Source organism: Lactuca sativa, chromosome 1 (genome assembly GCF_002870075.4).
Source record: "Lactuca sativa cultivar Salinas chromosome 1, Lsat_Salinas_v11, whole genome shotgun sequence".
NCBI classification, from domain to species: Eukaryota; Viridiplantae; Streptophyta; class Magnoliopsida; order Asterales; family Asteraceae; genus Lactuca; species Lactuca sativa.
In genome coordinates, this window is record NC_056623.2 from 32,458,487 (window position 1) to 32,471,106 (window position 12,620).

General features: G+C 38.5%; 1 protein-coding gene across 4 annotated transcripts; it reads left to right on the top strand.

Moving 5' to 3' along the window:
• Nucleotides 1-748: 748 nt before the first annotated feature.
• Nucleotides 749-3,507, top strand: LOC111913529 (uncharacterized). Of its 4 annotated transcripts, none has more exons than XR_006188754.2 (5): nucleotides 749-900; nucleotides 1,711-1,811; nucleotides 1,991-2,063; nucleotides 2,235-2,363; nucleotides 3,236-3,507. XR_006188754.2 is itself a non-coding variant. In XM_023909238.3 (4 exons), the coding sequence occupies exons 2-4, from the start codon at nucleotides 1,721-1,723 to the stop codon at nucleotides 2,245-2,247; spliced, it is 177 nt and encodes a 58-aa protein (XP_023765006.1). In that variant the 5' UTR covers nucleotides 749-900; nucleotides 1,711-1,720; the 3' UTR covers nucleotides 2,248-2,623. The 4 variants fall into 4 exon arrangements, 1 of the variants encoding a protein (XP_023765006.1); XR_002857544.3 differs by lacking the exon at nucleotides 3,236-3,507 and adding an exon at nucleotides 2,433-2,623; XR_006188752.2 differs by lacking the exon at nucleotides 3,236-3,507 and adding an exon at nucleotides 2,451-2,623.
• Nucleotides 3,508-12,620: the final 9,113 nt, after the last annotated feature.

The window sequence follows — 12,620 nt, forward strand, 5'->3', positions numbered from 1 at the left end:
TTTATTTTCTAAACGTAAATTTTCAGACAAGAGACGCAAATCCCCATACTGTTGTTGATTATGAAAAATATAAGAAAAAGAATAAACCGAAAATCTTATTTCATAATGATACCTTATGGCCTTTATCGATGTGTGTAAACTAAAAAGGGGAATATAGACCTTGTAGTCATATTTTAATAAGGTTGGATCGACGAATTTAGAGAAGAACATGCCGGAAAAATAGCAAAGTGTTTGATAAAAAAACAACTGGGACATTATGAAAAAAGAATGAAAGTTTTGTGACTCCTTAGAAATACATTTTGGTGAGGATGAATATTGGTTGGTATAAAACTGAATCCAACCCATACTAATCAGCTTTAGCTTTTAAAAAACCACTATAATTATCTTAATATGAACTAATGACTATCCATAATATATGTGAATGAGTTTGGCTAAACATTTTTATTTAAAATCAATAAAATCGAGTTGATTTATAAGACCCATCAATACAACCCAAGTTATATATCAATTGTCTTTCAACAAAAAAAAATGGAAAAACAGTAGGCATTAATCCTAGGTAATCATGTATTTTATTTAGTTGTGTTGAATAAGACATTTAAATGTAGGATTTTTAGAATAAGTTACTTAAAATAAAAATCAGTTGAAACTTGAAAGTACTTTTAATGCAATTTTCATTTTGCAAATGTGAAGTTTAAGAAACTTAAAGGGTGAGTTGTGACAACTAAAGGAATTTAATTATTAAGGAACAATGTACACGGACTCATGTGCTCAAATCTCTCGATCGTCATTTCTTGTGCTTTTGATGTTGTCTCGTATATGAAATTGGAGCATCCCAAATCCTCAGTCCCTAACCTTTCGCTGCCCGATTTCTCAACAGAAGCGAAAGGGTTTCCATTACAGGTTCGCTTCTATCTCTCATGGGTTTTGTGCTAAATCCTGGGGTTTCCCACACATATGTGCTGCCGGGATTTCAGTCATTTTGAAATTGGTAGAACACTGCTATAATCTGTTGTTTGATTATATTACCTCCTGAGGCTATTGTAAATGGATCTAGGAATTTGGATGTGGATCTGGAGGCTTATACCTTGTTTCTCTTGATTCGAGTATTTACATCTTCAATTTCATGATTATGAACATTGTTTAACTTGATTTTTGGAATTAGATTAACCTTTTGTTTATGATTTCGCACCAAGGAAACTCGATCTCATGGTGGTGCTTTAGTTCTATCAAGGAGGGGATTCGCTGCTCATTCTTTCGAATTACTGTTTACCATACATATCCTGGAAATTGTAATGAAATAACAAACAATTGTAAAACTTGCAATAAAACTTTTAATGAATTTGATTTCCAATAAATGTAAAGTTGGACTTCTGCTGTTTGTGTGAGGTGATATAAAGGTTCACTCTCTTCTACCTTCACTTGAGCTGTAACATCTATAGCTCTTCGTGGTAATGAACTAATGTTAACATTTCTGTTTCATTTTGCCATTAGGATTAGTAATATATTAAACAACATGGGGTTCCCTTTCTTATAACATCTAGCTTTATCATAGTACTAAGGAATATATGTTTGAAATCAGCATTGACTGGCAGAATATTTCTGTGTGCTTGTGTTTTTAATCTTGATAACATCACATGTAAATAGTTATAATGTTCTTTTACAATTTTCATAGATTCTAAGTTCTAACTATGTGCTTTTTTGTACTCTTAGGTTTGATATTATGTCTATGAACTGGGCTCAACGCAAAATCTTCCTTTACAATGTCACTTTTGGACTATACATGTTGGATCCATGGGAGCGCTATTTGTTCAGTATCCTTTTTCGTTCATGATTCAATTTGTTATTTTGTGTTGGTTTTTTAAGACACAAGTGGATGCGATTGGACAAGCTTTTAGGGATATTTTTTATGATAAAGATGCATAGGGCATTCACGTCTTTTTCAAGCTTTTAGGGATATTTCCGAGTCTTTTGACTACTTAACTTGTGATAGATGCTTTGGTAATTGTCTTGATGTGGTTCATATTCTACAACGGATATCGGAACCTCAATGAATTATGCAAAAGGTTAGCATCTTTTTTTCACCTTGTCTAAGCTTTCTAAAAGTGGAAAGGAAAATTAAATGAGGGAAAAAAGAAAAACACCTATATATAGCTTACTAGATTAAGTCATGTCTCTTTTAATTCCATTTAGTAAAAAAGAAATAATACCTCAATTATGCATTTACATTTTCTCAGGCATTTATGGTGAAGGTTGAGCCTAGAATGAAATCGAAAAAGAAAAAGGAACAGGAGTTTTTTGTGCAACTTTTGTTTTTGGATAATGAAATCAAAAAGTATATTTTGAATAAAAACACCATTCAAAAGGTACATCTTTAACCAACCGAGCTATGATTACTTCCTGGATGCTCATTTGTTGTGTCTGACTTCTTTTAGGTTGTTGACTTGTTGTAGCTTGCATCATCTGTACAATTTTTGCCTCATTTCAAAGTTACTTTTTTTTTTTTTCTTTTCATTTTGTGGATCAGTAACAATAATTATTTCGATTGTTTCATATTTTAATTGAATTGTCATTTTTGTATACCTTTTAGTTCTGAAATTTTTACTCAAACATGATTCTCATTGCACCCTGTTGATTTCTTTTCATGGATGTTCGTAGTTGTAATTTACACTTCCCCTCTTCTGCATATTGATGATTTTGTCTCTCAGAACACCCACGCAATATATATTATATTCATTCTCTGTATGGATAAGTTGATATGATTGAGAAAGTGTGAACTTGTGATTGACAAATTTTTTCAAGCATGTAGTTAGAAAATATGGAAGAAATACACACCTTATATACTCTATCAAGAGGACCAATAGTTTTAAGATGAACGAGTGTTTTGCCTTGAATGAACAAATTTAATACCTAGGTTTTTTGTTTATAGTTTCTTGATTCCATATTTCAAGCTTTGCTTCGTTTATTTAGTTTGTTTGCATGATGAATTTTAGACAAAATTGCAAAAGTGGTCCTTTTGGTTTACTGATTTTTTTGGGTACTGTCCAAAAGGTTTTGAAGTTGTAGGTTTGGTATTTTAAACCTACTTGTTGGATTTGATCCACATCAAATTTAAGAGGACTCTATCACCCTTAATATACTTGATTTTTGATTATCTTTATTTATTATTTTAAACAAAAAGGTCCCATATTTTTGGTTTTCTGAATCTCAATTTTGGTATAAATGCTATTGTTATTAGATTGGGTTCCAAGGATCAAAGGAGTTGGAAGACTGTGAAAGCCAACGCTTTTGGTTTTCTAAATTTCAATTTTGGAAGAGATGCAATAAGGCCAGGCTTATCAATTTTTGTTTTTTGTTAGACTTTATTAGTAGCAAAAATATCTCCAATGGCGTTTTACTTCCCAATTGTGAATGAAAATACCGAAAGGTAATTGCAATTAGGAGCTTGTTAATATGCTGATTTGTGAGGAGGTATCTCGTTTTAATAATTAAAGGGTTTCGTGTGATCAAGTCTGAGGTTAGGGTTTGTATATTGGTGGGTTGGAATAGGGTTTGATCCGATTCAATCAGGTGAATCCAAATTAATTTCGGTTTTCAAAACGTAAATCCGAATAGTCTAAATAAAATTCAAATCCGATCCAAACCAATCAAATTACAATTCGGTTGGATTGATTTTTACAATTCGGTTTTCAAGAAGCATGACATTTAAAAATATATATAACATATTACGAATCAACTTCAAAATAAATTGTTTGGTGAGAATTAAAATTATGAACAACTATTAAAAAATTATTATAATTCAATATTTTATAGATAAAAGCTATTGACAAATATACATTGAAGTATTTCATTGGATAATACTTTCTAATCTATTTAAAAATAAAATTTAACAAATTAATAAATAACTAAAAGATGTATATTTGAAACATATATATATATATATATATATATATATATATATATATATATATATATATATATATATATATATATATATATATATATATATAATATCTTATTCGGTTTTTTTGGACCATCTGGTTTTAATTTTATAAACCATAAACAATCCGAAATCCAAAATAATAATTCGGTTTTACTGGATACCCATTCAAAAATACAAATATCTGAACCAAATAGTCCAATTCAAATTGTCCAATTAGACAATTCAATTTTATCCGAATAATGAACAACCCTTAGTTGGAAATTGAAATATTTGGGGACTACGTTTTGAATGGATTGAACCTCTTCTAGAAGATGGGATTTTGTAGATGGAGCAATACCCTAATTTAGTTTGTCAAATTAGGGACTTTAGTTTTTCGTGTTGAGAACTGCAACAACCACAACATTTATGGATCAAATCTTGCTGAATTGAAAACTCAGATAATCAAGAAGCAAGAAGCCTGGACTAGAGAAATTGAAGTAATATTTTAATTACTTGAAATTTAAAGTGTAGAAAGGTTGAGTTTGATTAATTTATACAAAAAGAATTGGTTGCCGAAGAAACAAAGGGATGGAGGAGAGGGGAGAGACGGGAAGGGAAAGGGCAAAGTCTGGAAAAGGAAAGTCCGGGTGGGGGTGGATGTGGGCTCTTCAGATTTTTTATTAAATAAAAAATTAATAAATATTTCAAAATGCAATAGAATAATTTAAAAGGAAAAATAGTATTTTTGAAGTTTGACAATTTCCAAATTCACAACCAAACTTAGCCAAAATTAAAATTGCAACTTTCTTTAAATCTTCCGTATACACTTTTTGATGGTTTTTCTGATATGATTCAACTAATTGTAGAATCAGAGGGGGTGTTCCATATTGAGGTTGATGTAAAAATTCATATGCTAAAGAAGCTAGAGCAAGACCTAAAAATGAAACGAATTATTAATTGTGTCATAAAGGCCCTTATTAGTTAAATTTTTCATTGAAAAAATACACATAAAGATCTTTCTATGTATCATTAAAATGCGTAAAATCCATCTACAACTTTTTATCGAATCAACAAAAGAAATATTGATAATGATAAATACATTAACAATAATGAAACAAATCAAGAAATGATTAATAAAAAAACAAAATAAAATTGACTTTATTTTGTCTCTGACTATAAAAAGACTTTTTGATATTTCATAAAATCTAAATAAAAATAATTAAGGAAGATAGAATCCATGAAATTTTGCTTAGTCTTCACTAGAAACTTGAGTAAGGAGTAGATCTGTAACACCCGTTCCGAGAAGGTTCATTTCTAATACTGAACTCTTTAGGTTTGCATTCCTGGTCCGTACGTTGTGCGTACTCGGCGTGTACACATGGCGTACTCATGAATGAGGAACGCAGGTTCGCGGGCATATGTTGGGTGTACTCATCATGTACGTAGTGCGTACATTGTTCAGACCAAAACCCTAATTTTGAGGTTTGCACCCTATATAATCCTCTTTATGGCCCCAAGACCTTCAACCTCATCAGCCTCCACCTAAAAATTGTCCCTCTAGCTAACCCTAATCGTGGAGAGTGCACCTTGAGCTCATTTTTGTGTTTTAGTGTTCCTGAAGAATAAGAAGGTGGAAGAAGGACTTTGGAGCTTGGAAAAAGTTTGGATCTGGGATTCTCACCTTGCTAGCAACCTTCAGGATGTAAAAAGCTCCTAGCTCTATCATCTTTCCTTATAGACTTAGTTATTCCTTCATTAAGGGCATTTTTTGGTTCCAACCTTGGTGATTCTTGAGTATGGCATGCTCTTAACCAAATAAGTCGTCCTTTCAGACTCATTGAGGGGTCTTTAGTCATAAAAATGAGATCTTGATGCTTAGTTCTTCCTCATGCATACTCTAGATTGTATTTAGGGATTAAGAAGTGAGGATTGTTAGTATTAAGCACTTAATGGACATGCAAAGTCATAAAGTTGGAAACTTTATGTGTTACATCCCCAAAATTTCAACAAATTGAAACCTTTCAAAGCAACTCATTTACTAATAATAGTGTTTACAAAACCGTTGTTTCCAAAACATAATTTAAAATCAGTCTCCCAAGATCCAATCAGTTGTAAAACCAAGCATGTGTATGGTAATGCCTTTGCCTTGCCACAACCATCTGAAGCACCTGAAACAATAAACTGAAACTGTAAGCACAAAGTTTAGTGATTTCTCCCAAAGCACATCTGCATACACATAATAAACAAATTACATGCACAAATACTCATGCCTGGCCCAATCAGCCTCGAGCTGGAATACCAGACATGTCCACGATGGGCCTAGTCATACTTGGGATGGAATGCCCTCGCCCTTTGACTAGGCATGTCTACAATGGGCCCTGACCATTTTAGACCAGCCTCCATATCTTGAAAACCATAACCTCGCCCTTAGACTTTGTTTTGGTGTTCTTGAGATCTTGTGAAGCATTTTGGTGTGTTTTTGTGTATCTTGAAGTTATAGAAGAAGATTTAAGACTCATTCTTCGGAAAAGAGCTTAGAGATCCAGATTTAGCTTCTTCATTTCGTGACTTTTGAGGTATAAAGTCCATAACTTGTCAACTCCTTGTAAAGATCTTATCTTGGGCTTGTTTATGGCTATTTTGGCCCCTTTTGGTTGGTCCTTGTGAGCTAAGGCCATTTCAGAAGCTTAACCTTTTAGATATGGACATTTTAGCTGCCCCTTAAGCATAAAAATGCAAACTTATGGTGTATATGTTGGATTAGTGTCTAAGTCCATAACTATTTTGGTATGTACTTGACCCGATTATGAGCATGGTCCTTTTGGGTTGCCTTCACCATAACAATATGTAGGATAAATTGAGGAGAGAAAGGTTTAAATATGATTTATTAATATATTATGAGAATAATATATTAAAGGAGAAATCATATTGTTTAATTAATATTAGTCAAGAATTAATTAATAATTAATTTTGTGGCTAAAAGAGATTAATTAAATTCAAGGGACTGGACTGCAATTATTGGATAATTGAGTTATTGGGCTAAGGAATACTAAAGGAACGAGGGGTGAACGAAATTATGATGGAAGCCCATCATATTTTCGTCCATGGCCTTATCCAGAAGGTTCCATGGGCTGCTTAGAGTTTAAGCTGTCCATTAGGGTTTTGACTGAAACCCTAGCAGCCCACACAAGTATATAAAGGACCCCTTAGGCTCCAAAAACGTGAACAACTGATTCTCTAGGGTTTCCAGCCGTTTTTGGTGCCTCCCTTTCTTCTCCTCTTCATCCAAGTTGCATAAGATGTTTGTGACTCCATTAGAGGTGCAGCATTTGAGGCACTAAGCTTTTGAAGCCAATTCAAGCAAGGAATTGATTGTTATTGCTATATAACAATCAAAGGTAATTATATAAACCCTAGTTCAGTTTATAATATGTTAGATCTAAGTTTATTAGTCTTGGATTCAAAGCATGTACAATAGAGAAACCTAGATCCAAGCATTAGGGTTTGTATGAGCACATAGGATTGTTTCTTATGCATAAAACCCATCAGTATATGAACTCATGCATGTGTTAAGGCCCCTTTGTTAAGCTCTTTTGAGGTCTAGAGCCCCATTAAGCCATCCATACACGTAAAGTTGTCAACTTTACGTGATAAATCATCTTTTAGGACATGATCTAAGTATATGGAGTAGGGGTTGAACGGATTAAGTGCTTATTGATGTTGGGTGGCCAACTGGGGAGTGGGCACCAATGCCGACCCAAGGTTTAGTATGTTAGGGTGCTAGATGTCTGAGGTGAGACTTTCTCACCAGCAACTAGAGAGTGATCTGTAAGATTCAACAGTATGAGGTAAGTCTTTCTCACCATGGTTAGCGGGTCAAAGGAACCAATGCCAACCCATAGTTTATTATGTTAGGGTGCTAGATGTCTATGTGACTCTTGCATGTGTATGTGTTTGCATGCTTAGTGGGCGAGGCCCAATGGGTGATATGTATGCTATTGGTTGTTATACTTGTATGTTTGTATGTTGGGCGGGGCCCGTTGTGAGAGTTACGACGAGGTCCGTTATACTCAGTGGGCGGGACCCATTATACGAGTTAGGGCGAGGCCCGTTATACTCAGTGGGCGGGACCTGTTACACTCATCACTCGGGGCCCATTGTATGTTTGATATGCGTGGTATGTGGTATTTGGGAGAAACTCACTAAGATTCATGCTTACGGTTTTCAGTTTATGTTTCAGGTACTTCTGGTGCAAAAGGGAAGAGCTCGGAGTGATTACAATGCACGCACAATATTCATCTGTATTTCATGATGACTCTGATATTTTATGATGTTTTGATACATTTGTTGCACTTGGGATTTACGATGATGTTTTGGGATAATGTTTTTATTAATTGAAAAATGAAATTTTTGGGTCTTAAAATTTAATTGAAAAATGAAATTTTTGGGTCTTAAAATTTGGGACGTCACACACATGTGATACTAAATCAAAACTCATTGTTCTAAATAATTGCAAAGTTCATTTTTTTAAATTGCTACTTTGTGTTTGACTTTTTAGTGGCTTTAGGAGTAAGTGAGAGATTGTAAATTGTTGCTCCGTATAACAACGTAAATTTTCAAAATAATTTTTCATTTTTAAAAGCATTCACTCATTCATAAATAATGTCAAACACATTGTATCAAATGTTATTATCACAAAACATTTCCCCAGAATCTCTACAAAAACTCCAATGTGTGTGTGTGTGTGTACGAATCATGCCGGCGCCTTCCCGCGCTCATCACTAGTACCTGAAACACATAACACAACAACTGTAAGCATAAATGCTTAGTGAGTTCCCCAAAATACCACATACAGCACATACGCCACTCAAGGCTATAATACGACCCTCCGGTCAATGTGTCTCAGCGGGACCCTCCAGTCCCGTAGCTCGTTGGACCCTTAGGTCCAGTCATAGCTCGTTGGACCCTCCGGTCCGGTCTATATCATCATACAACATACAAATATCGCATAACACATAATCTCATACATAACACATAAGACCCTCTGGTCATCACATAGTACCACTCTAGGTAACGTATAGTGAGAAGACTCACCTCGATGCCTCGGAAAATATCTGACTCGGAAGAAGTATGATCTAGCCTCCGCCTAATCACATAAAGTAATACTCTCATAAATACAACTGTACTCAACCCTAAAAGTCAACAAGGTCAATGGTCAAACTTGACCCGACTCGGCGAGTGCACAAGGGCGACTCGGCGAGTCTACACGTGTCCAGTGACTCTCTTAGATTCTCTCTTGGCACGTCGAGTATTTCCCTTGACTCGACGAGTTCCACCTGGCATGAATCGCGAGGCCACCCCGACTCAACTCGCCGAGTCTCAAGAACAACTCGACGAGTTCCAACTTGAACTCAGACCCCTGACTCTCCCTGACTCACCGAGTCATTCCCCCAACTCGGCAAGTCCACTCACTGAGTGATTAACGGGAAACCTTCATACTACTCGCTGAGTCTGTTCTTGGGACTCGACGAGTTCATGCCATGCACAAACTCAAAACGACTTCTGAGGTCAGATCTGTTCCATACAATCATAGATCTGGCCTTCCCAAGCATGATAATCACGTAAAGTTCGGACCTTGACACACATATAACATAGAAATGGTCCAAAATGGTGATTTAGCCCCAAACATGACATTGCAAGCTCATGACTTCCAAAATGACTCATAAAGCTATAAGGGTTAAGGTCTCTGGACCTCTTTGGGTCCAGATCCAGAACACAAACTCGAGGAGGGACCAAAATACCGCTTAATCAATCTCTAAAAGGTTTAGGAAAACCCTAACACAAAGAATCAACACCAAAACTAAAGAAGGTCCAAGAATAATACCTCAATGCAATCTCTATGAGCTCAAAACCACCAGAAATTGCACCTCCTTCAGCCTCCTCTTGCCTTAAACACTTCCTTCTTGCAAAAACACCCACCAAAGCCTCTCCTTCCTCACAAACGCTCTAGATCTCTCTAGGGTTTCTCTCTGGGGTTAGTGGCCGAAAATGACGGCCATAAGGCCTTTTAAATAGGTCTCAAACCCTCGAAATTATGGTTTCATTAAACAGCGTGGACTCGCCGATTCCACTCACGAACTCGCCGAGTCCACTCACGAACTCGCCGAGTCCAGCTGTGAACTCGCGTACAAATCCGCGACCATACTCGGCAAGTCTAGACACCAACTCGCCGAGTTCCCCCACAAAACCCACAAATAAAGGAACAAAATATCATACCTGCGAATCCGGGTGTTACAATTCTCCCCCACTAGAATCAGACTTCGCCCTCGAAGTCTCACTCATCAAACAACTCCGGATGCTGCTCCCGCATCTCACGCTCCGGTTCCCAAGTCAATTCTGACCCTTTCCGATGCTGCCACTGGACCTGCACCAGTGGCACTTCCTTGTTCCTCAAAACCTTGATCTTCCGATCCCTGATCGCCACCGGTCTCTCGACATAATTCAGGCTTGCATCCACCTGAATATCTTCTAATGGCACCACTGCCGACTCGTCGGCTATACATTTTCGCAACTGCGACACGTGGAAAGTGTCATGAATCTAACCCAACTCTGCTGGCAACTCCAAATGATAGGCTACCCTGCCTATCCTCGTGATCACCCTGAAAGGTCCAATATATCGGGGCCCCAAATTGCCCCTCTTCCTGAATCGGATAACTCCTTTCCAAGGAGAAACCTTCAGGAGCACAAAGTCGCCGACCTGAAACTCGAGCTCGGACCGGTGTCTGTCCGCATAACTCTTCTGACGACTCTGAGCGGTCAACAACCTCTGCCTGACCTGCTGGATCTGCTCTGTCGTGTGAAGCACAATCTCGGTGCTGCCCATCACACGCTGCCCTACTTCTCCCCATCAAATAGGGGTTCGACACCTCCTCCCATACAACAGCTCAAAGGGTGGCATGCCAATGCTTGAATGATGACTGTTGTTATAAGAAAACTCCGCCAAGGGTAAATACGTGTCCCAAATCCCGCCGAAATCCAACACACATGCCCGGAGCATGTCCTCGAGCGTCTGAATCGTCCGCTCACTCTGCCCGTCAGTCTGTGGGTGGTATGCGGTACTAAAATGCAGTTTCGTACCCAATTCCTCATGAAACTTCTTCCAGAATCTGGAAGTGAAATGTACATCTCGATCTGAGACAATCGAGATCGGCACTCCATGCCGCGATACCACCTCTCTCACGTACATCTCTGCCAACTTCTCCGCGGAAGAGCTCTCACTGATGGCCAGGAAGTGAGCACTCTTCGTCAATCTGTCCACAATCACCCAAATTGCATCGACACCCCTCGTGGTTCTTGGCAATTTGGTGATGAAATCCATGGTAATCTGTTCCCATTTCCATTCGGGAATCTCTAATGGTTGTAGCTTACCATGTGGATGCTGGTGCTCGGCCTTCACCCTGCGATAGGTCAAGCACCTCTCTACAAACCATGCGACATCCCTCTTGCCACCAATAATCCTTCTTCAGGTCCAAAAACATCTTAGTGGCCCCGGGATGGATCGAGAATTTCGATCGATGAGCCTCTTCCAACAAAATGGTATGCGTCCCGCCCACAGACGGTACCCAAATCCGGCCCTGAAATGTCATAAGCCCCCGGCTGTCGGTAACAAATTCCGATACCAGCCCGACAACTCGCTCCCTCTTTTGACTCTCTGGCTTCACAGCCTCAGCCTGGGCCCCACGAATAGCATCCAACACCGGGGTCATCACTGACAATCTCAAACAAACGTCTCGAATTGGGGCGCCCTCTGCCCTACGGCTCAATGCATCGGCTACTACATTAGCCTTGCCCGGGTGGTACAGGATCTCACAATCATAATCCTTGACCACGTCCAACCACCTCCTCTGGCGCATATTCAGGTTGGGCTGATCCATCAAATACTTCAAGCTCTTGTGGTCCGTGTATATCGTACACCGGACCCCATACAGATAATGTCGCCAGATCTTGAGTGCGAACACTACCGCTCCCAACTCCAGATCATGAGTGGGGTATCTCGACTCATGAGGCTTAAGCTGCCTCGATGCATATGCAATCACATGCCCCCTCTGCATAAGCACCGCTCCAAATCCGGATATCGATGCATCACAATATACCACAAAATCTTCCATCCCTTCCGGAAGAGCTAACACTGGTGCCTCGCATAATTTCTGGCGAAGTGTCTCGAACGAGGTCTACTGCTCCGGACCCCAAGAAAACGCAACACCCTTCCGGGTCAACTTGGTGAGTGGCACGACGATCTTGGAGAAATCCTTAATAAATCTCCAATAATAGCCGGCCAAACCCAGAAAACTCCTGATCTCGGTGGGTGACCTCGGCACCTCCCATCTCATGACCGCCTCAATCTTGGCCGAATCGACCAATATCCCATTCTGGTTAACGAGGTGTCCCAAAAACTGAACCTTTCGTAGCCAGAACTCACATTTGGAGAACTTGGCATAAAGCCTCTCCGATCTCAGAACTCTGAGGATCTCCCTCAAATGCTCCTCATGCTGCTCTCTGGATCTTGAATACACCAAAATGTCGTCGATGAACACGATCACTAAGCGATCCAACATCGGTCTGCACCCTTTTCATGAGATCCATGAACACCGCTGGTGCGTTGGTGAGTCCGAAAGGCATCACCACGAACTCGTAATGCCCA